The sequence below is a fragment of the Platalea leucorodia genome (genome assembly GCF_965183815.1).
Source record: "Platalea leucorodia genome assembly, contig: HAP1_HAP1_SCAFFOLD_75, whole genome shotgun sequence".
Classification (NCBI taxonomy): Eukaryota; Metazoa; Chordata; class Aves; order Pelecaniformes; family Threskiornithidae; genus Platalea; species Platalea leucorodia.
This window is the reverse complement of record NW_028121443.1, coordinates 15535-41262: the sequence shown is the minus strand read 5'-3', so window position 1 is coordinate 41262 and position 25728 is coordinate 15535. Positions and strand designations below refer to the sequence as shown.

At 57.8% G+C, this 25728-nt stretch overlaps 1 protein-coding gene across 1 annotated transcript in view; it reads right to left on the bottom strand.

The window, feature by feature from the left end:
* LOC309603405 (scavenger receptor cysteine-rich domain-containing protein SCART1-like) overlaps nt 1-25313 on the bottom strand; it is a gene marked incomplete at both ends in the record, with an annotated part of 41118 nt that extends 15805 nt beyond the window's left edge. The window contains 4 exons of the mRNA XM_082338261.1: nt 18401-18715; nt 18802-19122; nt 19709-20023; nt 24983-25313. Of these exons, the coding sequence (XP_082194387.1) occupies nt 18401-18715; nt 18802-19122; nt 19709-20023; nt 24983-25313 (1282 nt within the window). The remainder of the gene's footprint in view (nt 1-18400; nt 18716-18801; nt 19123-19708; nt 20024-24982) is intronic.
* Nucleotides 25314-25728: the final 415 nt, after the last annotated feature.

The window sequence follows — 25728 nt, the reverse complement described above, 5'->3', positions numbered from 1 at the left end:
GGTTCAGAAGGGCAGGTCAGAACAGCCCTGAGGGGTGCAGCAGAGGTGATGCTGGTGCTGTCCCTAGGCAGAGGAGGGGCTGAAGGCACTTTAGGAGGCTGTTAGATGACCTACTGGCCACTCCAAGTTACAGCTCAGGAGTCTCAAAGACTTCTCAAAGGGGTCTGAGTGTCTTCTCCAGAGCAGAGACATAAATTTCCATCTCCCACTGCCCACCCACTCACCCAAGAGGAGAAAATTCAAAGCACCGACTCCTTCCATTTAATGTAATCCCCATTTTGACCTTCCTCTTGAAAAGTCCCCTTGGAAATGCCCTGGGGGTAATCTGGAGCTGTGAGCAGCCCTGGTCCATGCAGCACCCTCTCAACAGCAGGACCCTACCTGCCCTGCCAGGAGTCACTCCTTCCACACAGAGCTTCCCCCCACCGCGTCATGGGGAGCTCCCTGGGCAGGCTGAGTGCTGATCCTGGCAGGCGGCAGAGTCCCTGCCCTGGCACACAGCCCCCTGGGGTTCAGGGACCCTCCTCCGAACGACAGACCTGGGCACCCTTGGCGGCACAACTGGCTTCACAGCCCTGCAGCCATCCGCAGGAGAAGGCAGCCATCGTGCCCTGTCCATGTCTGTGACTGTGCAGCAGGGAAGCCCTGCCCTGGAGTACGTCCTCCTTCTTCACACCAGGGAAGCCAAGACAGACATCCTGACAGGTCCTAGCAGTCATGGGATGTGCCAGCTCTGGAAGACCTGTCCAGGATACTCATCGGCATTGCCCTGCTGCCAGAGACTTACCGTGTCAAATGCTGTGAAGATTTCCCTGGGAACAAGCTCAGCTCTGTCCTCCCACCCCAGACTGCCTTTAACCTCTCTCTGCCTCACTCATCTCCTCTCGGTGCCTGCGGGCAGTGCCCTCAGCCCTGCTGCACTTTGTAGAGGAGCCACTCCTGGGCAGAGCTGTCTCTCAGCAGTGCTGCCCACTTGCCATGAGCTCCCTGCATCCCAGGAGCCTGGGCCACCTGAGCAACAGAGGACCAGCCCAAGGCAGCACTTTGTCTCAACGCTCTGGGCTCCCTCCAGGTGTCCCTGGGGCTCCAGGGCAACCTACTGTGAAACAGGCTGAATGTTCCCTCCCTCAGCTGGGGAGAGACTTCTTTCCTGCAGTGTCATTTCTCCTATCTGAGGCAGAGTTAGGTCTAAAATTCACCTTTGTTGTCTTATTATTAGGCAGGACACCCAGACAAAGATAGGCAGGGATCTTCTTTACTCCTGCTGAGGGAAGGGATTCAGCTGAGTCAATCGAGGCATCTCATCCTGCGTTTCTATTGTTAGCGCTGGAAGGGGACTGAGCTCCCTCCCTTGCCTGTCACAAACCCACAGGACGTGGGATTCCTCTTGCCTCAGTTCAGGCGTGGGTTAAATAGGCACCTGCATGTGAGTTCCTTGTCTCAGCTCCCATGGTAATTGCTGAAGATGTAGGTTAGGAGTTGGCTGTTCAGGTGAAATAGCTGGTGATGTTTGAGGTACCAGAGGTTGTCCGAGGCATGTGCAACACAGCTGCACCTGTCCCTATTTACTATTTCCTTGGCATCCTATGCTGCCATCTGACCAAATACTGTCCTGTATCATAGGGAGAGCTACGTTTCTCTGTCTTTTCCATCAGCTGGCTTGACTAGATCTCCATTGACTATAATGATGGTTTTCATCCCCACGTTGCCCAATCACATTCCGGACAGCACTGCAGACAGGTTCGGTGCCTTTGTGCAAGCCACTGACAGCCACCACTGCACTGTGGCAAGGTCTGTCCCTTCTCTATCCAGCAGATGTAGGGCAGTCCACGAGCACAAGGCACATCACACTGGGCTCTCCACTTGGGTGCCTACATTCTCAGGCTGCTGGTTTTGCTCTGCATCAACCTTTACTCACCCCCTTGATGATACAGCCAAGGAACAGACCAACAGTTTTCACAGTGGGTCTGTCAGCAGCACCTTGTCATTCATGGAGATCAATTTCACGTCCACTGAAGGCCCTCAGGGGCAGCAGAGGCACCACTGAAGTAAACCCATTTCTTTCCAGGGCTGCATTTCCCAGCCCTGTTTCTCTCTGTCCCTGCAACAGCAGGGTTTGCTCACTCTCTTGGCATCCAGTTTCAGCTTTATTTTTCCATCTGCTGTACACTCTGGCATGTCTCTGCTCTGATGCACACACGTGGTCTTGGACGCTTGGTACCAGGTTTCCCTAAGACAAGTCAGAGCTTGGCCTGGTGCTGCACCTGAGGTGCTACAGCCCAAATGTGCACCGATGCCCCCAGCCAGGGGCATAGCCAGGACGAGCTGGAGCCTGTGCTTTCTGACATTGATGGAGTAACTGCCAAGGCGTGGTAGAACAAGTCACGCAGCTTGGTGTGCTGCAATGGAAGGGTACAGGCTTTTTAGGACAGACAGGATGAAAAGATCAGGAGTGGGGTTTCTCTCAAAGTGAAGAAGCTACTTGGATGTATGGGGATCCTGTATGGGGCCAGTGAAAACTCTGGTGAGCCCTTGTGAGTGAGGATCAGAGGAGGGGCCAGTAAAAGTGACATTGTGGTGGCAGATGAGGAACCCACGGTCAGGGTGGAGAAGTGGGCATAGTCTTTTCTAAGCACCCCAAGGAATCATAGAATCATATGTCCTGAGTTGGAAGGGACCCACGAGGATCATCGAAACCAACTCCTGTCCCTGCATAGGACAACCCCAAAATTCACACCCTATGTCTGAGGGCGTTGTCCAAATGCTTCTTGAATATTGTCAGGCTTGGTGCTGTGACTGCTTCCCGGGGGAGCTTCTTCCAATGCTCCACTACCCTTTGGGTGAAGAACCTTTTCCTAATGTCCAACCTAAACCTCCCCTGGCATATCTTCCTGCCGTTCCCTCGGGTCCTATCATTGGTTGTCAGGGAGAAGAGATCAGTACCTGCCCCTCCTCCTTCCCTTGTGAGGAAGCTGTAGACCGTGATGAGGTCTCCCCTCAGTCTCCTCTTCTCCAGGCTGAACAGACCAAGTGACTTCAGCCGCTCCTCATACAGTTTCCCCTCTAAACCCTTCACCATCTTCATGGCTCAGGAAGTCTCTGGATGTAGAAGCCTGGGCCTCACTGGGGATTTTGATGACTCTGTCATTTTCTGGAAGGGGAACAAAGCAACATGCAAACAGTCCAGGCAGATTCTGGAGTTTCTTGGGACAACTTCTGAGCACAGCTGCCAGGTGGGCCAACAAAGGTAATGCAAACCTGGATCTGACACTTGCCAGCAAGCAAGAGCTTGGCAGAGACGTGAAGATCATTGTAAGTCTTGGCTCTCATCACCCTGAAATCATGGAATCATAGAATCACAGAATCATAGAAACATTGAGATTGGAAAAGACCTTTAAGGTCATCAAGTCCAGCCGTTAACCTAACACTGCCAAGTCCACCACTAAACCATGTCCCTAAGCCATGTCCAGGGATGGAGACTCAACCACTTCCCTGGGCAGCCTGTGCCAGTGCCTGACTACCGTTCCGGTGAAGAAGTTTTTCCTAATATCCAACCTAAACGTCCCCTGGCTCAACTTGAGGTCATTTCCTCTCGTCCTATCACTTGTTACATGGGAGAAGAGACCGACCCCCACCTCACCACAACCTCCTTTCAGGTAGTTGTAGAGAGCAATAAGGTCTCCTCTCAGCCTCCTTTTCTCCAGACTAAACAACCCCAGTTCCCTCAGCCGCTCCTCGTACTACTTGTTCTCTAGACCCTTCACCAACTTTGTTGCCCTCCTCTGGACATGCTCCAGCACCTCTATGTCCTTCTTGCAGTGAGGCGCCCAAAACTGAACACAGTACTTGAGGGGCGGCCCCACCAGTCCTGAGTACAGGGGAATGATCACTTCCCTGGTCCTGCTGGCCACACTACTCCTGATACAAGCCAGGGTGCTAGTGGCCTTCTTGGCCAGCTGGGCACAGTGCTGGCTCATCTGCAGCCAGCTGTCGACCAACACCCCCAGGTCCTTTTCTGCCAGGCAGCTCTCCAGCCACTCTTCCCCCAGCCTGTAGCGTTGCTGGGGGTTGTTGTGACCCAAGTGCAGGACTTGGCACTGAGCCTTGATAAACCTCATACAGTTGGCCTCGGCCCATCGATCAGCCTGTCCAGGTCCCTCTGTAGGGCCTTCCTACCCTCCAGCAGATCAACACTCCTGCCCAACTTGGTGTCATTTTCAAACTTACTGAGAGTGCACTCGATCCCCTCATCCAGACCATTGATAAAGATATTGAACAGAACTTGTCCCAGTACTGAGCCCTGGGGAACACCACTTAAGACCAGCCGCCAACTGGATTGAACTCCATTCACCACAACTCTTTGGGCCTGGTCATCCAGCCAGTTTTTTACCCAGAGAAGAGTATGCATGTCCAAGCCATGAGAAGCCTTTTTCTTTTGTTTGTTTTTTTTGTTCTCTGTGCATTTAAAAAAAATAAAGGACCCTGCAGCAGCTTCTTTATCTGACATTCTTTTTCTGAGACTTCTTCTGGTGCCGCAGTGGCAGTGCCTCTGTGCAGAGGTGGAGGGGAAAAGAGTCCTGGCACAGCAGCACTGCCAGGGAGCGCCAGCGCTTGGTCTTTCTGGAGCCGTTCTCTTTTAAATTCCACACTCTCTTTCTGAGCCCCTGCGTTGCTGTAAGGAAGGATTGCTCTTGCAGCTTGGTCACAGGCCTTTTGTGTGGCAGTCCTGTGATTGCACGCAGTGACAGGCAACGGGCACTTCTTTGGCAGAGCTGACCTCCATAATCGAGCTTCCACCATACAAGGGGATCTCCTGATGGCAGTGCCTGAAAGCTCAGGTTTTCTTCCAAAGTTTCTCTCAAGAACAAGCCCAGGAAAGTGCCCTCAAGAGGAAAACACGGTTGAACAGCTAAATGGTTTGAGTATTCAGGGTGGGAGCATGTGGCAGTGTCCTTGCACAGGCAGACCTCCTGGGGGAGATAGGAAGGACCAGCAGAGCAGGCTCTGGTCTGTGCCTGTGTTCGCTGGACACCCCAGGGAAGCTGCCCCAAGGCAACCGCCACAGACCAGCCAATAATAATCACCATTTCCAGCACTGCACTCCCACCCCTGCTCATACAGGTTGTTTATCCCTCCACAGTGGGACACCGAATGACTAGTTTGGAAGTCCATGTTTGTGTTGTACAGATGTAAGATCATGGAGCAGATCCTCCTGGAAGACATGTCAAAGCATATGGAAGAGAGGGAGGTGATTAGAGACAGGCAACATGGCTTCACAAAGGGCAAATTGGGCCTGACTAATCTCGTGTCCTTCTGCCATGGAGTAACTGCCTCAGTGGAGAAGGGAAGAGCTACGGATGTCATCTACCTAGACTTCTCTAGGTCCTTTGGTATGGTCCCCCACAACATTCTTGCTGCTACATTGGAGAGATACGGGTTTGATGGATGGACTGTTAGATGGATAAGGAAATGGCTAGATGACCGCATGCAAATAGTTACAGTCAATGGCTAATGCCCAAGTGGAAACCAATAACGGTCCCTCAAGGGTCCGTACTGGGACCAGTACTATTTAGTATCTTCATCAATGACAGAGAGAGTGAGATTGAGTGCACCCTCAGCCAGTTTGCAGAGGACACCAAGCTGAGTGGGACAGTTGATTCACTTGAGGGGAGGGATGCCATCCAGAGGGACCTGGACAGGCTTGAGTAGGAGGTCCATGCAAACCTCATGAAGTTCAACAAGGCCAAGTGCAAGCCCATTCACCTGGGCCGGGGCAATCCCCGCTGTCAGTAAAGACTGGGAGGTGAATGGATTGAGAGCAGCCCTGCAGAGAGAGACTTGGGGATATTGGTGGGTGAAAAGTTGGACACGGGCCGGTAATGTGTTCTTGCAGCCCAGAAAGCCAGCTGTATGCTGGGCGGCCTAAATAAAAGCATGGCCAGCAGGTTGAGGGAGGTGATTCTCCCCCTCTACTCTACTCTTCTGAGACCCCACCTGGAGCACTGTGTCCAGCTCTGAGTTCCCCAGTACAAGAAAGATATGGACCTGTTGGAGCGAGTCCAGAGGAGACCCTCGAAAATTATCTGAGGGCTGAAACACCTCTCCTATGAAGAGAAGCTGAGAGAGTTGGTGGTGTTCAGCCTGGAGAAGAGAAGGGTCTGGGGAGACCTCCTTGTGGCCTTTCAGTATATAAAAAGAGCTTATAGGAAAAATGGAGAGAGAATTTATATGAAGGCCTGTAGTGAGAGGCCATGGGGCAATGGTTTTAAACTGAAGTATGTTAGATTTAGATTGGACATGGGGAAGAAATTTATTTATGATGAGGGTGGTGAGACACTGGAAGAGGTTGCCTGAAGAAGTTGTGGCTGCCCCATCCCTGGAAGTGTGCAAAGTCAGGCTGGATGAGGCTTTGAGCTATTAGTGGAAGATGTCTCGGCCCATGGAAGTCTGTTTGGACTAGATGATCTTTAAAGGTGCCTTCTAGCCCAAATTGGTTTTTGATTCTATGGGATGAGTCTGAAGACATGGTGTGCATGTGGTGAGATGAACCTGAGCGAGCACAAGTGTCATCAGCTATTCTTGGGGTTGCTGTGGAGGCTTGTGGGAAAGACAGTGTCTTGAGGTCACTTCACATTGAGAGGAATGTCCCCTGGGAAACCACCTGAATGCAGCACTGGGATGTGCTGCCTTGGCCCGAGGTTCCTGTGTCCAGTCCTCATGCCTTGGGGCATCTCTAAGGCATGCAAAGCAGGGTGATGCACTGCAGTGCTTAGGTGCTTCCCAGCCTCTGGGAGTGGCAACAGGAGGCCAGGGAGGCACTACCACTGTTGCAATTCACTGCCTCTACGTCTGCAAAGGAAGGGCTCCTGTCTCTGAACACCCGTGTGTGTATGAGGAGTGCACGAGGCCAGCTCAGATGTGGACACCTGACAGACCCCTGAACTTTCTGTGTGTTACTCCAGGAACAACTCCCACTGTCCCAGTGAGATCCATCTCACCTGCCTCGGATAGGTTCATTGCAAATGATTCTGGTCTTCTACATTACCCTCCCTGGCCTTTCTGGCCTGTGCCTTCAAATACACAGTATGAAAGAAGCTCGCCTGTGGAGTATCTCACCTGTGCAGTCAGAAGTATTCCTGCTAGCATGAGCAGCATTGCCATCTAGATGGCGGCATTTCTCACCTTTCAGAAGGCACAGAGCACATCTGGGGAGTACGAATATACTCAGAGGCACACACACCTTCATGTTTCACCTCTCTGGACTTCCTTCACAATTCCTTTAAGCAACTAGCATAGAAAAAGGAATGTTCTTCCTCCTAGGTGTCCTGCCAGGAGAGAGGGGATAGGAAGGACATAAAACCTTCAATGGAGAAAGGGGAAGGGGACAATCAAAGCTCATCAACGGAGTTACCTGTACTGCAAATAGGGAATGTCCCCAAGCCTTAGAGAAATCCTCCTCTCTCTCATGACCTGCCCTGTGACTGGTGTTGGGCACTTGTCATCATTGTGCTGTTGGTGCTCCACCACCAAGGCCCTGACCTGACCACACTGCTGACCAGACTGGACACACCGCCATCTCTGCTGACAGCGGTGTTAGTAGTACTTGCTGCCCCTTTTGCATGTACTGAGTGTTTCCTGCTGGTGGCCACATCCTACGATCAGTACTGGGCTGTGTGCCACCTGCTTCTCTCTGCAAGACTCATGACCTGGAAGGTCTCTTTTGGGAAGGCAGCTACACCTTGGCTAGGGGCATTTCTCTCATCTACAATAGTCACTTCATTCCTGTCCCAGATACAGGTCTGTGGCCCCAGTGCAGTGCGCCACTTCTTCTGTGATTTCACTGGAGCTCTCCTGCAGTGACACTGTGACACTTACACTCTTTGCTCTCATAACCTCCTTTTTAGATCTGGGCCTCCCCTTCCTCTTCACAGGAGCATCCTGTGCGTGCACCAGAGCTGCCACCCTGGGGCAGCTCTCCCACCCAGCATGGACAGGCAGGAGGCCTTCTCCACCTGCTGCTCTCACCTCACTCGTGAAACTGTTTTCTACAGCATCCTCATCCTTGTCTGTCAGATGCCCAGAAAAGCCCTCCCGAGATAGCTGGACAAAGCCCTTTTGCTACACCGTCCTCAGGCCCCTGCTCAATCCCCTCATCGGCAGCCTGAGGATCAGAAAGTTTGGAGGGGAGTGGGACACGGAGAGAAGTGCTCAGAAAAGCTGTGGGCTGCACAAAGAGCCAATTGGAGTTGTGGGCCTGCTGGGAGCAATGACTTCTGGTTCTCTTCTGAACAGGCCCAGAAAACCCAGACAGGTGTGTGCTGTGTCCTGGGCACTCTCCTGGAAGTGTGAGATGTGGAGAAGGTTCCTGGTGCAGACAGGTGCAAGTGGGGCTGGCTGGTTTCATTGTGAGACCTCTGTAAAACGCCTTGTAAAGGCAAGAGCCATCAGAGAGGTTGCATAGCTGGCCTTTAGCAAGGCCTTAACATGGCCTCCCATAGTTTCCTTCTAGCCAGATTGGTGATATCTGGACTAAAGAAGCAGACGATGAGGTGGACGGGAGGATGACTGCACGATCCGTCTCAGATGTCACCACTGGCACAGAGTCCTCCTTGTAGCCAGTCATTATCGGCATCTCTCTGTTACCAGCACTTGGGCCAACACTGTTGAACATCATTATTATGTCCCTGTATGATGGGATGGAGCTCATCTTCAGCTCCCTTGGCAAGGGACTTACTCTAAACATGCTGTTTTCTCTTCCGTTACCCAGCCAAGCTGAGGGGTGGGGGTCCTGTGTGTCTGGGATTCCTCAGGACATCTTCATATTGACAGGGAGAAGGCGGAAGTTGAATCAAGCCCTTCCACTGGACATGTCTAAATCTGAGCAGATGAATCCCATCCCTCCGGTTCTCTGAGCTGTCTAGCAGAGGAGAACTGTGAAAGCTAGTCTGATAGGGCCAGCCTCTCTGGAAGAAAAAAAAAAAAAAAAAAAAAAAGTAGATCCTTCTTCAGAAGAAGGGTACACGGGGTGGGTCTCAGCTTCCCAAATTTATTTAACACAGAAATCATTACTTTCCATTTCTTTCCTTCTCCTAATCTGACCCCCCTCCAGCCCCCCTCCCCCAATGTAATTACGTATTTGTTTCCCACTGACTGACTTCAATATTGCAACCTGAGTCCTCCTATTTTCTTCTTTCCTGCAAAAGAGAGCAAGGTCATGCTCATGGGGCATGACTGCGCACGTCCACCCTCAGCAGTGGGCTTTCCGCATTACCTAGGCAGAGGCGTGTGCACAAGATGGAAATGTCTCCATCACCCCTGATTTGCACAAGGGCCTTCAGCCCTGACATACTCCCACAACACACTTATTCCTCCTCCACCCACAGACATAAATCCCTTCCCACTTCCAGGCTCAAATCATGGTTGCAAGAATTTGATGCACTTCAGAAGAGGCCTTGAGCTTCCTGAATCTTCTTGGTGCTTATGGCAATGTTCCTGGCTCCCTCCAGATTTGATGGACTTCCTGTCTATAACAAGGGCTTTGTGACAAGCTTTTATGAAATGTTTGGTTTTCTGTCATTCCTATGTATGGAAAGAGTAGACACAGAAAAGAAAGAAATATCCACCAAAACGGATGCTGAGTGAAGTGCCAGTAAGAACCAGGTGAGGCACCCCCCTGGCTGTGGCTGCCTGGCAAGAAGTCTGTCCTGAGAAGGGGATCCAGCCTCTGCCACTCTGGAGTGGGGAATCAGCAGTGTCCATGCCACCTGGCAGAGACTGTCCAAGCACAGTTACTGTCTTGTCAGCTTTGAGCACGAGCTTGAAAATGCTTGGCTGCAGGGGTAGTGCCTGTGGGATTATCAGTGCTCCAAAAGAGCAGTCCTTCCAGGTCTTTCTTGAGCAAGAATGGGAGAGTCATTGCTGAGGACGGGTTTTGGGGCCATGTGTGCAAAGCAGAATCGATGAGCAGCCCATCCCCTTAACTCCACTCAACCACTCCAGAAGGTCACGGTGACCGTGCTCTGGTTTTGATTCCCCTAAACCCTCTCTGCTAGGCAGGGGCCCAGCAGGGAAAAATCTATGGCACTGGGCAACGCAATTGCCCCAGCTGTACCAGCGTGAGGACACCATCCCTGCATGTGGTCAAACCATCAGCCTTTGGGTTAACAGCCGAACACGCTCACCCACCCTGCCACAGGGACCCCAGCCAGGGCTGTCCCCGGGCACTGCTTTGCTGTCAGGACAGACATCAGTGCTGAAAGAATGGGAAGGTCCCTGAGCCCAGCCCCCTTCCCCAGCCCCATGGAGATGGAAGCCTGCTGTTCACCTCACCTGCAGGGCTGCTGGGGAACAGAGGGGTGCAGGGAGAGGCCTGGTGCCTGGAGGAGGGGGTATAAGATTTCTGCCTCCATGTGCCCTCCACAGCATGCCCTGGGATGCCATTGGATCCTGGGGGCACATCAATCCAGGGAGGGCATTTCCCTCACCCTGTTGCACTGCTGCTGCTGCAGAGTTGGGGACAGACGTGGCACAGATGGCTGTTGCCCTGGGTGGCAGAGGAGGCTCAGGGGAAGGGATTTTCTCCTCTCCATTGACCCAACCTGGAGTGGGCCAGAGTGTGGGAGCAGCACCTGCAGCAAGAGCCTCCTTCTGCCCCATTGCCCTGCAGAGACCTTGAAGGGGCAGTGCTCTGCAGTGCAGCCCTGTGCCAGGATCAGGCCCCAGCAGAGAGGCAGTCCCAACTTCCCCCACATCAGAAGGATTCAAGTGCTGTTTACTGCAGAGGGTCCCTGGGTACCCCAGGGAATACAGGACTTTGCTTGTCATAGGCACATCACGGGAGGAGAGTGCCTCTCCTGCTGGCAGGTGTCAGGGGGATGTAGCTCAGTGGCAGAGCACCTGCTTCGCATTGTGGGAGGTCCTGGGTTCAATCCCCAGCATCTCCAGGGGTACTTTTGCCCTGACTCCCCAGCCTCAGGCAGGTGCAGGCTGGAGCTCGAGCACTGGTCCTCTCCAGGCCCTGTGGGCCTGCCCTGCCCACCCAGGGCTTGCCTGTGGGGTGAGGAGGGCTGTGTGTGCTGCCTCTGCTGAGCCCCCTCTTGGAGGAGAAGCAGGCAGCTGTGCTGGCCCTGAGCTCAGGTCACTGCCCTGCACCACAGACCCACCCCACCGCCCAGGGACAATGCTTGGCAGCAGAGTGTGGGGGGACCTCAGGGAGGGGAGAGGTGTCAGCAGCACACTAGGAATCATTTCTGGCTCCACTGAGAGATGTGGTGTGAGGGTGCTGGTCCAGCCCAGGCGTCCTTTGGGATCAGGGCCACACTGCCCTGGTGGCTTTCCAGGGATAAGGGTCTGACATTGTCCTGTCTCCAGGGAAGCGCTCCTCTGTGCCAGCAGGGAGGGCTGTCTGAGTTGGACGAGCCTGGGCAGGGCTGTGGGACTCCCAGCTTTGACATTTCTTATCCTGACCCTGTCTCCAAGTGCTTCTGCTTCCACCATCACCACTGGCTTAAGCAGAGCTTCAGCTCAGGGCATGTGGAGCTCCTGAGGTCAGACACAGCCCACAGACACGGGGCTGGTGCCCACCTCTTGTTCCTGGGGTGTTTGGTGTCTCTCGATGCTGCGCTGGTGGGATCAGGGAGGCACAGGCCTGTCCACAGCCATGCACAGGCGGGAAAGGCCAGATGGTGCCTTGGCTGCTCTGCCAGCTAAAACATCCACAACCAAAACGGAGTGTGAGACATGGCCTTTCACTGCAGGGTGCTCAGCCCCCGAGAACAGTGAGCCCAAACTAAGAGAAATAAGGCTGCCCTCCTGTGGGCTTTCCACAGCCATGCTCTGCCCAGCGTGGGGCAGCAGTGCTGAGAGTTGGGGGTCTCACTGTGACCCCCCCTCAGGTAGGTCCTCAGGAGCGGCAGGAGCAACCACAGATCTGGGGCCCAGTGACAATCCTCCTTTGCTGCATAGAACGGACCCAGCCCACAGGGCCAGGCTGTTCAGGTCCCAAAATGCCAGGGCTGGAGCTTATCCCAGTGGGAGTTTTCCAGGGGATGGAGGCTGTGCTTGCAGTGCCCATGTTATGTCACCCATTACCGTGGGAGTCTCGCCCTGGGAACGCTACTCTCCTGTGGCAGCTGCCAGCAGGAAGGCTCCAGGGTATGGAGCAGAGGGATGTGTGAGCCTAGGCTTCCTCCAGATTCCCCCAGGGTCCCCCCAGGGGTGGAGGAGCTCCCAGCAGGGAATGGGGCAATGCGGAAGTGGGAGAGGATGTTGGTGACAGCCGCCTCCTGCCCTCTTCTCCTCTAGGGCCAGATCCTGCTGTTGGCAGCAGTACTGAGCTGCAGCATCTCCCCACAGGGAGCCAACCCATCTTCCAGCCTGCAGCAGAGGAGCCTTTTAGGGAAGAGCTGGAGGGGTGTGGACACCCACCAGTGGGAGCAGGGAAGGCAGTCTAGGCTCCAGGTCCTGCCCAAGTGTCAAACTCTTCTCCCCTCCTGTCTCCTGTGTAAGTGGTTTTTCTGTCCATGGGCGCAGGGGCTGGTGAAAGCCCCAGCCAAGGGAGAGGGACCCTGGCTCAGCTCCCAGCAGCACCTGTTTTAGGGGAGGGACACAAAATCTCCTCTGCCATGGAAATGTGCCCACATGAGCATCCTCCTGGATGGGTCCTTCTCCAGGCCAGGGGCCAGACCACGGCTTTTGGCTGCAGCACACGTCTCGTGGGGATCCTTTCTCCATCCCCCGGCCCTCCAACAGCGCTGAGGGAAAGGTGCCCCCATCCCCCCTGCTCCCATCCCTCCTGTACCTGCAGACAAGTACTGCCCCGACACAAATCCAAACTGAAGCCCCTGGCGAGGCAGCAGGGGGGCAGGGGTGGGGGCTGGAGGGGAGGAGGAGGAGGGGGTCCCAGGGCTGCCGCGGGGCCTTACAGCCCCTGCTCAGGAAGAAGGCAGCTCTGTGCCTGTGACAAGAGTGCTCGGGGTCTGTGAGGGCCCAAGAGAGCAGAAAGAGCCCATGGAGACTGGGGTCCTGGCAGAGCATGAGGAGAGGGAATTCCAGCCCCGTGTGTCCCAGAAAGTGGCTCTGCACCCTGTGCTGGGGCAGTGTGGAGCACAGCTGCCTCCTAACCTTTATGGGAGGTAATCCACGGGCCATGATCCCTGCTGGGGCTGGCTGGGGTGTTCAGGGCACTGCGGCCACCTTAGGGCTCACTTCTGTGGGGCAACAACCCAGGGCTTACCCTGACATGGCAGCTCTGTCATGGCCTCTGCACTGTGGGACCAGCATGGCCCAGGCAGGGCCTGGGGGAAAGAGCAGCTGGAAACCCCAGGGTGAGGAAATGGGTGCTCCCACCGGGGTGCATCACGGCACCTATCAGAGAGCCATTTTGACTAGAAACTGCCTGTGGCCACTAGGATGGAAATGTCTCTGTCAGCAGGATTATTCCCCAGGCACCAGGGCCTCTCGCAGCCCCACAGCCTGACCACGAGCCTGCTGTCCCTGAGACGCACCCCTTCCCTACCACTGTGCCTTTGTTCTCTGCTCCCACTGATCAGCCTCAGGGAGATGACCCGACACCTGGGCAGGCAAGCAGCAGCTCTGGGTCAAAGCCCCCAGAGACTTTTAATAAGAACCAATATGGATGCAGAGTGTAAAAATGGGAATAAAAATAGAGGAAACTCCCAGCCATTTCTGCTGCCCATGGTAAAGGAAGACGGTTCCCTGGTGCTCACAGCTCTTCCAGCTGCACAGGCCTCTCCTCCCTCCTGCCTGCACCCAGCTGCACAGCAGGGATGGGGTCTCCTGGCCTGGGGCTCAGGGACTGTTGGACACCAAGCTCCGGTGTCACAGCCTTTGAGTCCTCACGGGGATGTGCCAGAGACACCTCTTCAGCATCATCATAGCCCATGCTCCCCAGGGACACGGACGAGGTGTCTCCTTCAGCTCCAGGGACCTCAGCACTTCTCCGGGAGCGCAGGCTGCTCCCTGCAAGCAGCAAGGCAGGGCATTGCAGTTTGCCGCATGGGGTCCGTGCATCACCTTCCTCCCCACTCCTCACCACATTCAGCTCCTTCTCCCACCCCAAGTCCCTCCAAGGAAAACTCCTGGGTCAGGTTCCCCCTTCCCAGGAGCTCTGGGTGTCAATACGGTAGCAACTTGGGTGGCACCAGGGATGGCACCCCAGGAACTGGCAGCGCTATCTTTCCCTCTCACCTCCGAGTGCATCCCTGGGCCCCGCTCCCTCCTCTGGTGCCCTGGGCATTTCCCAAGCTCCCTGCCCAGGGGCAGCATCATCCCCAGGGTCAGAAACCTCCCTGGCATCATCATAGCCATCCACTGGGTCACCTCCGGGCAGGACAAGAACATCTGAAAGGAGAGGGCAGCTGGTGACAGTGAGAAGATACGTCCTGCAGAGCAGAGGATGGGAGGATGCGCAGGGACACAGGGCTGACACACTGGTGTTGGCAGCACCACAGGAGACCCCCATGTCCTCCCCATCTGTGATGGTGACACTCAGTGACACCTCTGTCCATCACATGGCTGCAGGGAGATCAGCCCCTTCCTGCCTCCGTTACGTGGTGCTGATCCCACACCATCCTCCTCCTCACTGTCCCCAGGGGAGGGCTGCAGCTGGGTCAAGGAATCCTCTGAATAGGAGCCTGGAGAGATGCACAGCGGGTGTTAGGGAGCGAGCCCCACGGACCTGTCTCATGGTCAGCGCTGCTGGGGAAGGGGGACCACAGAGCTGGGGCTGCATGGGGAGGAGGGCTGGGAATCACCCTGCTCCCCCGGGACAAACACCGTCTCAAAGGTGCTCCCAGAGCTGCCCTAGCGCAGCCCCTTCCCTCATTCCTTGGGTGTCACATGGGGTGCAGGGGCAGGAAGAGAGGGGCTGTCCAGCTGGGATGGGCAAAGCTGGTTGGGAGGAAGCTCCTCTCCCGGGCCCAGGACATGGATGTTCTCCCCACAGACCACACAGCCCCAGTGCTGCAGGGACCATGGGCTGGGAGGCTTCAGGGGATCAGCCCTGTGTTGGGGCCAGGGGAAAGGGTCCTGTAGATGGGCCTGCAGGGAGGACCCACACCCACCTGAGCGACCAAACCTTGCCTGCTTCTCCCACACCGGGCTGTAACCAATCTCCTCATACACGGCCTCGGGGAAGAGCTCCTGAGCCCTCCTGGAGCCTGGGGACAGAGGCAGGGCTGGCACAGGGACAGGCAGAGGGGTGATGGGACCTCACTGTGCTCCCCCAAACCTGTTCCTTTGGCCAGCCCAGGACTGGTTCGACAGCACAGCCCCACTGTTCTGTCCCGGCACGGCTGCCACATCCCCAGTGAGGGCAACATTGCTGTGGAGATTATCTGGGGCAGCATCACCCTCGCATCATCCTTTCGGAGGCAGCGCTCATGCCCCTCTGGCCCCTGGGTCATTCCCCCCTTGTCTGACCTTGGAGTAGCTCCCATGTTTCCTCGCCACCTGGAGCTGCCCCTTATCTGCCCCATGGGTCTATAGCAGGGCCCCTGCCCTGCCGGGGGATGGACGAGGATGGGCAGGGCTGGGCAGAGGGACAGCTTGGGGGCCTGACACCATGGAGATGGACTCTACTGCCCCATGCTCCTCCTGCCATCTCCCTTGCCCCAGAGCCCCCTCCAGCACTACCCAGAGCACTGCCAGCCTTGGCCATCTCCACTCTGCTATTTCTCTCCTCGCCCCATCACTAGCTCCCCCTGCCTCTGGGCTCTCTCCACCCCTTGCTGCTGGTGCCCCATGGCCAGGCAGTCAATGGGGTGGTGCATGGGACAGGTGAGAGCACACAGTCTCATCCCCCCAGCTCTGCCTGTGCCCCTCAGTGACACCCCGCAGCACCCCACAGCCCTTCCAGGAGGCATGGTCCCTGGGACTGCTATGGAAGGACCCACCTCTGCGCCCAGCCCTGGCGCTTAGCACTTGCCCAGCCAGGAGGGCTAGGAGCAGGCAGAGAAGGGCCCCCAGGATGATGCAGATGATGACGGGCACTGAGACTCTCCCGCTGCTGGTCAAACGATTTCGGGTAGGATCTGCATGGGCAAGAACATGGAAGGGGCAACATCGGGCCTGGGAGAGGTGGGGGCAGCACCAGTCCTGACTCCCATCTCTCAAGGCAGAAGGCAGCAAAGGGTGGAGGACCCCAGGGGTGAGTAATGGGGAAGCTTCCACCCTGCTGAGCAAATTACAGACCTCCCCAACTCTCCCACCACCACCCCAGTGCCTCCTCCTGGGAGCTTCACACCCCAGCAAGGAGCCCCTTCCATCCAGCTGTGTGTTACTAGCCTTGTGCTGGAGATACCCAGCGTCGGGCGGGAGGACAAGTTACCTGCTCGGGGTGGGGATGCTGCTGTCCTGGCTGGAGCTGCAGATGAGGACAAGGAGAGCTGGGCTGAGAGGACGGGTGTGCAGGTACTGGGGAGCCTCCTTCCCAACACGCCCTGTGTGTGTCTGGAGATGTCCCTGACACATCCCACCCAAATTGCCCCGCCAGTAGTGCTAGAAAGGGAGGCCGGGACAGGGCCCATGGCCTCTGCTCTGGGCAGCAGGCAGGATGGCACAGGCAGCCCAGGGGACAGCCCTGGGGCTGCAGGGCCCCACAGGCAGTGGCCTGAGGACACCCAGCTCCACTGAGGCTGCTGCCCACCTGGCACCAGGCTCCTGCACTCTGCAGGAATGGCCTCGCTCTTGGGAGGTCAGGGGCCATGCCAGGACCAAGTGGGTGAACGGCCTTCTCTAGCTCCCTGCCAACACCTGAGCAAGAGGTCCCCGTCCTGCCGCTCACCTGAGCAGCGCACAGCAGCGTCTTCCTTATGCCGGCAAGCACCGCCATCCCCGGGCCGGGCCCAGCAGTCCTGCAGGGACAGCTCCATCCCCCGGCACTCCACCTGCTCCAGCCAGATGGGGCCTTGCCCCATCCCAAATGCAGCCCCATTCAGGGCAGACACCGCAGGGCCACAGCCCAGCTGCCTGCACGCCACCTCGGCATCCTGCGTGTCCCAGGAGTCGTCGCACACCGTCCCCCAGGAGCCACGGTGCCAGACCTCCACTCTGCCCGAGCACCCGTCCTCGCCTCCCACGGCACGAATCTTCTCCCTGTCTGGAGAAGGCAAAGACCTCCCATGGCACCCAGACAGCAGGCAGAGCCCTGCCAGACAAGAAGGGTACACAGAGGAGCAGCTCAATACCTGTGCAGCTCGTGGAGTTGGGGCATGGGGCCAACGGGGCCAGGGACATTCCTGGGTGTTGCCCTGAAGAAAGAAACCCTGTAGTGAAGGGGGCTGGTTCAGGGGATCATGCAGAACACAGCAAGGCTGAGCTCTACTTGTGCCTCCCTGTACCATCTTGGTCATGGCAGCATCTGAATCCCAGTCATTCAGGGGACACGCGCAGGTCTAGGGGGACCCTGACTGCTCAGCCCCTAAAGGTCCCTGGTTCACAGAGCAGCAGTCGTGTGTCTATGGAGGGAAGACTCTTCTGAACCCCATCTGGTCTCTTCTGAGACCTCACCTGGAGATGCCTCTGCCTTCCCCAGGCGCTGCTGGCAACCTGGGTGGCAACTGCTGCTGGACGTGTGTTGCTGGGGTCACATTTGTGCCACCGGCAGGAGTAGGGTCTGACATGGGAAGGAAAGCCCCTCCAAGCTCTTTCTCTGCCTTTGGCTGTGTCCAGTGGGGAGCAGGAGCTGGGGTGACACTGGTGCCCGAGTGGCTCAGAGTTACCGTTGCAGGTGATGTGGATCTCATCTCGCAGGTCTTCACATGACTGCGCGTCCCAGGGAGTGGAGCGACACTGCCAGAAGGAGCTGGTTTTCTCCCCACACTGCACGTTATCCAGCCACGCAGGGCCAGACAGCCTGCCATAGGGCAGCCGTGTTTCCAGGGATCCTCCATCCCCGCAGCCCAGCTCCTTGCATGCCAGCGACACCGTGTCGAGAGTCATCGAGTTGGAGCAAATGCTCCCCCACGTCCCGTTGTAGAAAACCTGCAGGCGCCCGGAGCAGCCGTCGCTGTTCTCCAGCCTCAGGGCCACGAACTCTGGGAGGGAAGGCACCAAGGGGGAACAGGCTGGTCTGGGGCTGTGGGAGAGGGGGTGCCTCTGCACACCCAGGCCCTCAGCCGGGCAGGGGCATGGCCAGCACATCCCTCTTGCACCCAGGGGCAGAGAGAAGTCCCTGATGCACTGACATCCCTGCCCTTCCCGCTAACACTGGGGAACAACTGAGCTCCCCAGGGCCCCCCAGTGGGACTGAGGGTGCCCGTGCATGGGTGTCTGCAGCATGGGTTCAAGCAGGAGTTCAGAGGCAGCCAGGGACAGCCTTTGCTGTGCCAGGCTCTCCACACATCCCGGCCTCCCCAGGAACCAAGGTCCCACCACAGACCTGAGCAGATGACTCCTGCATCCTCTTTGTGCCTGCAGTCGTGCTGCCCCCAGGGCCTGGCAGGGCAGTCCCAGAGAGCAGCTTCATCCCCGGAGCAGTTCGTGCCATCCAGCCAGATCTGCCCAGAGCCTTCCCCAAACCGAGCAGAGCCAGTCGCCTCCACTGCCCCTCCACAGCCCAGCTGGTGGCAAACGACGGCAGCATCAGAAAGGTCCCAGCCATCGTCGCAGATGGTCCCCCAGCTGCCCTGGTGGTAGATCTCCACTCTCCCCGCGCAGTGCCCAGCTCCATTCACCAGCCGGACCTGCCGGCTCCCTGCAGTGGGGAGAAACCCCGGTTGCTGTCAGGGGCTGGCTGCCCACCCACCTGATCATCTGGGGGGCCTGTGCAGTGCCGCTCACCCCAGCAAATGACTCCCATGTCCTCCGCAACCCCTGCCGCCAGTGCACTCTTGGGCAGGGAGGTGTTGCATTGGGTCAGGTTGGTCTCATGCCCTGTGCACCGGACCCCTCGTAGCCCTACGGGGCCCGTCCCTCGCTCAGGCTTTGGGGGGTTGTAGGCTGTCTCCGCCTGTCCGCACTGCAGCTGCTGGCACACCACGTTGGCCTCCCGCACGTCCCACTGGTCATCCAGGACTCTGCCCCACGTCCCACGCTGGAAGATCTCCACTCGCCCATCGCACCGGCTCCCTCCACCCACCAGCCGCAGGGATGCAAAGCCGGCTGAGCCTGGGGAGAGCAGAGATGCCACAGCCACTGGAGGCACCGGGGGACATGGCACCCTTCAGGGAGGAGGGCAAGGGGGAATTCTCCAACCACACAGGACAGGATTGAGCCTTGTGTTGACAAGAAGCAAGGGCAGAGCCCAGGCCCGCTCTGCAGCTCATACCCAGGTCTGCTGCTGCTGGGGGCACCCAAGCAGCTCCTGCCTGAGTGGTGGGAGGAGGCTCTGCAGGGCTCTCTGTGGGGATGGGATGCGGTTGTCTGCAACTAGAGGGATGGAGCAGAGCCCTGCAGCCCTGTCCCGGGCTCATCCCACAGCAGAAAAACACAGGAGCCCAGGCCTGCCAGTGGCACCAGGGCCTAAGCCGCTGCCCTGGGGGCAGATGCCTGCCTCCGTTCAGTCCCCTGCTCTCCCACAGCAGAGCAGTCACTCTGAGCAGGCAAAGCCCTCCAGAAGGCTCCTGGGGAAGCAAGGGTTTCTCCAGGGAGAAGTTCAGCCTGGTACTGCCATGGGACCCCTGCTTTGGGTGGATGTGTTGCACACAAAGAGCAAATGGAGTTAATGCATCACTTTCCCAGCGCTCACCTGAGCAAATGACAGCAGCGTTGTTCCCATGGGAGCACGGTGAGGCCCCCAGGGTGATCACTGGGCACTGTCCCAGGTGGGCTTCAGTCCCGTCACAGTGGAATGAGTCTCTCCAGACAGGGCCAGTCTCTCTCGCAAAACACTCTCCTCCAGGAATGGACTCAGCAAACCCGCAGTTGAGTTGACGACAGAGAACGTGGGCATCCGAGAGATCCCAGCGGGAGGCACAGAGGGTCCCCCAGGTCACCAGCACCTGGACCTCCACCCTCCCTGCACACGCCGTGCTGCCGTTCACCAGCCTGAACCCTGTGTACTCTGGGGACAGAGAAGGAGGACTCAGGGTGGATTGGTGCTCGTGTACCCCCAGTAGCTGGTGCAGAAGCCAGAGGGACAGCATGCCTTTCTTCTCCTTCTGCACTATTTTCATGCTGCAGACAACCCATCATCCCTCCTGTCCTCACGCCCAGCCCATCATGGTCCTTGCTCTGATCCCTGACCCCCGGCACAGCTCAGGTGTTCAACGCCCCACCCTGAGTCCTTACGTGTGCAGCTGACAATAGCGCTGTTCGCATGGGTGCAAGGCTGGTCCCTGGGAGACCCCCTGGGGCAGGAGGCGAGGAGGGATTCATTCCCCACACACTGCAGCTCTCCATCCCACATGGGACTCATCCCTTCTCCAAAGTGAGCAGCCCCAGCCACAGGCAGGGCCATGCCGCACTGCAACTCCCTGCAGACCACGTCGGCAGCTTTGGGACCAAAATGGGAGTCACAGACAGTTTTCCACTGGTGCCCGTCATGGATTTCCACACGTCCTGAGCAGTGGCTCTTCCCTTCTACCAGCCGGACAATTCCTGGGGAAAAAAAAAACAAACAACCAACCAACTGAGACGGCTCTGGCAATTCCCACAACACCTCCAAGCAAGCCATGACCAAATGGCCCATTGCACATCCCAGGGGAAGCTGTTGGGGGAGTGTTGGTGACACAAACACATCCAGGCCCCCCTGCAACCCTTCTCTACACCTTCACAGCACTCAAGGCTATGTGTCTATCCCAGACCCACAGCAGACCCTGCCGACCATGTTGCCACCTTTGGGACCAAAGCGTGAGTCACAGGCAGTTTTCCAAGGGTCCCCATCATGGGTCGCTATATGTCCTTAGAAGGGGCTATTCCCTCTGACCAGCCAGCCAGATCCCTCAGCAACCAAAGACCCCTGAGAGTTCCCACAGCCCTCTGGCACTCCCCTGACCACGTCCCACCTCATCTCCAAGGTGGCCAAAGGCAAAAAGCCCCACGACCGCCCCAGCTGCTCTCACAGGGTGCTGATGGCACAAAGAGAGCAGGGCCCGCCTGCTGCTCCTCAGAAATCAGCCCAGCCCTTGTGGGCTTGCTTCCCTCCCAAACCCACTGCCACAGGCACTGCTCAGACAATCTGCTGCTGCCCCACAGACCTTGGGCTGCCCGGCACTGGTCCCTGGGCACTGCAGCACCCAGAGCGCTTGGGGTCCAGGGAAATGAGCCCAGGCGCTCTTGGCTGCTGCAGCTCGCTCTGCCCCACTGAGCTCAGGGCCAGGCATGAGGAACCTCTTGGTGCCACCAGAAACATGCCCTGTTCCCAGGGGGGTCTTGGGCTGTTGGGGCACCTCTGGGAGATGGGGCATGTCACAGGGCACAAGTGTAGTGAGGCTGAACCTGCGGTCGGTGTCTGTGCCAGACCCCTGCTCCGGTGCCTGCCCAGGAAAAAGGTCCCCAGTCATGGCCAGAGCGCACTGCTGGATGCTCATGTCCCTGGCCAACAGCCAGGCAGAGGGCAGGAGAGTGGACAGAAGAGCAGCCCTGGGCTTACACAAGCTCCCAGTGCAAGGGCAGGCACAGAGGAGAGCCAGTCAATGCTGGCAAATCCAGAAGTGCAAGGCGGCCAGGGGCTGGGACAGACATAAGAGGCTGGGCAGCAGGTCAGCACTCCTGCATGGGACCGTGTCCCCACGGGCAGGCTCTCATGGGGTGACCCTGGGATAGGTACGAGGTGCCACATGCCACCCTGCTCCACAGACCAGGCCAAGCACTCCTCCTCTCCGAGCAACCCCTTTGCTTCAGCCAAGGGACTTGTGCCTGCCAGGGAGCACAACCCCAAAGCAGCTACCATCCCATGCCCTTCCCTGGTACCGTGGGTGGCCACATGAGTCACTCCTGGTGCCCCTGGCATGGGGGCACCTGGCCCTTGGCACTGCCAGGCAGGTCCTGGGTGAATAAGAGGAGAAAGATGGGAATCAACAGACAATGCAGGGCAGGGTGGGGGATTCATCTGGGCCAGCTCAGGGGCCAGGCAGAGTGTGGGCACCCTTGGGCAGATTCCCACTGGGCTTTCCTCAGGGGCCACGGACAGCAATGACAGTCCCAGCTCGGCAGTGCAACTGGCCACATTGAGCAGTGTTCCGGTGCCACTTGTTGCTCCCTGACGGCACAGCCAGATCTCTTTTCCTGTCCCAGCCCCAGAGGTGGGGAATAGGCTGTCCCCTTACCTGAACACATCACTCCAGCATCCTCAGCATGAACGCAATTGTGTTCACCCCATCCTCCGTGTGGGCAGTCAGAGAGGGCGGATTCAGTGCCATTACAGCCAACATCATCCATCCAAATGGGGCCAGATCCTGGCCCAAAGTGTCCATACTGAGGGGCTCCAACAGCAGACCCACAGTCCAGCTGCTTGCAAACCACTGCTGCATCATTCATGTCCCAGTCGTCACTACACACTGTCCCCCACTTGCCCTGTTGTTTCACCTCCACTCTCCCAGCACCGTGCCTGCTGCAGTTCACCAGCCTCACCTCCACAGCACCTTCAAACACTGACACAAGACCAGTCAGGACAGCACTGAGCCCCGGCACTGTGGGTCTGAGGGAACCCCTGCCCGGGTGGAGTCAGAGGTGCCAGGGTGGGAGCCCACTCCCCTCCAGGCTGTCCCCGGGGCACTGCAGGGGCCCCTTCCATCCCCACAGGCTGCGCAAGGCTGGGGATGCCCAGCTCCCGTCCTGCTGGGTCATTTGTGGCCCCACAGACTTTGGCACCTCCTTCTACCACAACGGCCCCCTGCAACCTGCCCTCAGCCCACACCCACCCAGCGCACCACCCCTCCCCAGACAGCACCCTGAGAAGAGACCTGCCCCCACCAGGGCTCCCCCAAGCACGCACTGCTGCTTCTCCCAGGGCCCCGAGATCCCCTGCACCACAGCCTGCCCTGGGCACCTCCCAGTTCATCCTCCACCCTCAGCCCTTTCCATGTCCCCTCTGGTGCAACATGATGATCCCAGTGATCCCTCCCAACCCATGCCCCCTCCTTGTCCTTGGGCACCAGCCCAGCCCTGCCCTTGTCTAGGATCCCCCAGGAACGTCACCTCTCTGCCAGCCTGTGGGAACAGACACCCCAGTTCCCTTGTCTCCACAGACACAACCTGCCCCTGCCCAGGCTGGAGCTCACCCCAGTGCTCAACACCCCACCCTGAGTCCTTACGTGTGCAGGTGACAACAGCGCTGTTCGTGTGGGTGCAGGGCTGGTCCCTGGGAGACCCCCTGGGGCAGGAGGCGAGGAGGGATTCATTCCCCACACACTGCAGCTCTCCATCCCACATGGGACTCATCCCTTCTCCAACGTGAGCTGCCCCAGCCACAGGCAGGGCCACACCGCACTGCAACTCCCTGCAGACCACGTCAGCAGCTTTGGGACCAAAGTGGGAGTCACAGACAGTTTTCCACTGGCCCCCATCATGGATCTCCACCCGTCCTGAGCAGCGGCTCTTCCCTTCCACCAGCCGGACAAATCCTGGAAAAAAAAAAAAAGATAACTGGGAGTTCCCAGAGCCCTCTGACAGATACATGGCCACATCCTGCATCACCTCCAAGCAAGCCGTGACCAAATGGCCCATTGCACATCCCAGGGAAAGCTGTTGGGGGAGTGTTGGTGACACAAACACATCCAGGCCCCCCCCCTGTACCCCTTCTCTACACCATCACGGCTCTAGAGGGTACGTGTCTGTCACAGCACCAGGCACCGCTCAGACAATCTGCTGCTGTACAAGGCACCCTGTTCTGCCCGGCATGGTCCCCCCAGCACTGCAGTGGTGCGAGCAGTTTGGGTCTGGGAGAACTGGCCCACATGACAATGACTGCTGCAGCCTGCTCAGCCCCTCCAGAGCTTGGGACCAGGCAGGACCATCACCTTGATGCAGCCAGAAATGTACCCCTCTCCCAGGGGAGTTCTGGGGTGTTGGGAGGTTCCTGTTAGGGGCAGATGTCACAGAGCACAGCAATGGTGCGGCTTTTACCATGGCTGGTGCCTGTCCAGACCCCTCCGATGCCTGCTTGGAGGGGGTGTCCTCAGCCAGGCACACAGTGCTCTGCCCAGAGGTGAACAGGTCCCAGGCCAACAGCCAGGCAGAGGGACAGGAGATCCGCATGCCCCCCTGGGCTCATGCTGGCTCAGAGGGTAACAGCAGGCACAGATGAGAGTCAGTAAATGATGCCAAAGCCTCTGTTTCATGGGGCAGTGTGGGGAACCATGGGCAGGCAGGCGAGGCTGGCAGCAGGTCAGCGCTGCCTGCATGGGGCCATGCCCCTGTGGGGCTGTCACAGCCCCAGGCACCTCCCAGTACGAGCCTGTGCATGCCGTGATGCAGAAGGGAGCAGCCAGAGTCAAGCAGCTGCCAAGCTCCTAAGCCTCGCAGTGCTGGACCACACAGCTGAGCCCCAGGGACATGCAGCGAAGGGCTGTGTGCCACCCTGCTCCTCTCCCATGGCCCAGCACTCATGCTCTCCAAAAAGCCCTTTTGATTCAGTTGAGGTACTCATGCCTGTCGAGGGGAATGACCTGGGGGACCAGCCATCTCATGCTGTTCCTCCAAGGTGTGGAGTGCCAAGCAAGTCCCCCCTGGTTTCTCCAGCACAGGGACCCTCAGCATTGTTGGCTGAGAACTGGCAGAATGGGTGGAGACCAGTGGAGATCAGTGGACACCCCGGGGCAGGGATGGAGGATTCATCTGCAGCCCAAGACACTGACTGAAGAGGGCCTGAGACACTGTGGCAGGGTCAGTTCACCCTGCGGTAGGCTTCCTCTGGGCTTTTCCCAGGGCCTGGGAACACCAGCAATGACAATCCCAGCTTGGCAGTGCAATCGGCCCCACTGGGCAATGCTCTAGTGCCCACTTGTTGCTCCCTGAGGGCACAGCCAAGGTCCCTTCCCCCGTCCCAACCTCAAGGGTGTGGAACAGGCTGTTCTCTTACCTGAACACATCACTCCAGCGTCCTCAGCATGATCACAGTTATTTTCACCCCATCCTCCGTGTGGGCAGTCAGAGAGGGCGGATTCAGTGCCATTACAGCCAACATCATCCATCCAAATGGGGCCAGATCCTGGCCCAAAGTGTCCATACTGAGGGGCTCCAACAGCAGACCCACAGTCCAGCTGCTTGCAAACCACTGATGCATCGTTCATGCTCCAGTAGTCATCACACACAGTGCCCCACTGGCCCCCGTGTTTCACCTCCACTCTCCCAGCACAGCGCCTGCCACCATTCACCAGCCTCACCTCCGCAGCACCTCCAAACACAAACATGGGACCAGTCAGGCACAGCACCAAGCCCCAGCACTGCAGGTCTGGGGGAAGCCCCTGCCCAGGCCATGTCAGAGGTGGCAGGGTGGGAGCCCTCTCCCCTCCAGGCTGTCCCCAGGGCAGTGTGGGGGTCCCTTCTATTCTCATGGGCTGCACAAGGCTGGCTGTGGGCAGTTCTGACCCTGCTGGGTCATTCGCCTTCCCACCGCACAAGGCACCTTTTCCCACCCCAACGGCCACCTGCCCCCTGCCCACACACACCTGCACACTGTGCCCAGCCCTGCACAGGGCACCCTCTCTTCCCCAGCCCAGCACCCCCTGGACAGCCCCGTGTACCCAGGCCTGCATCTTCCCATGCAAACCGCCTGCCCCAGCACCATCCATCCATACCCACCCCCACCCCCAGGGCTTTCTGTGT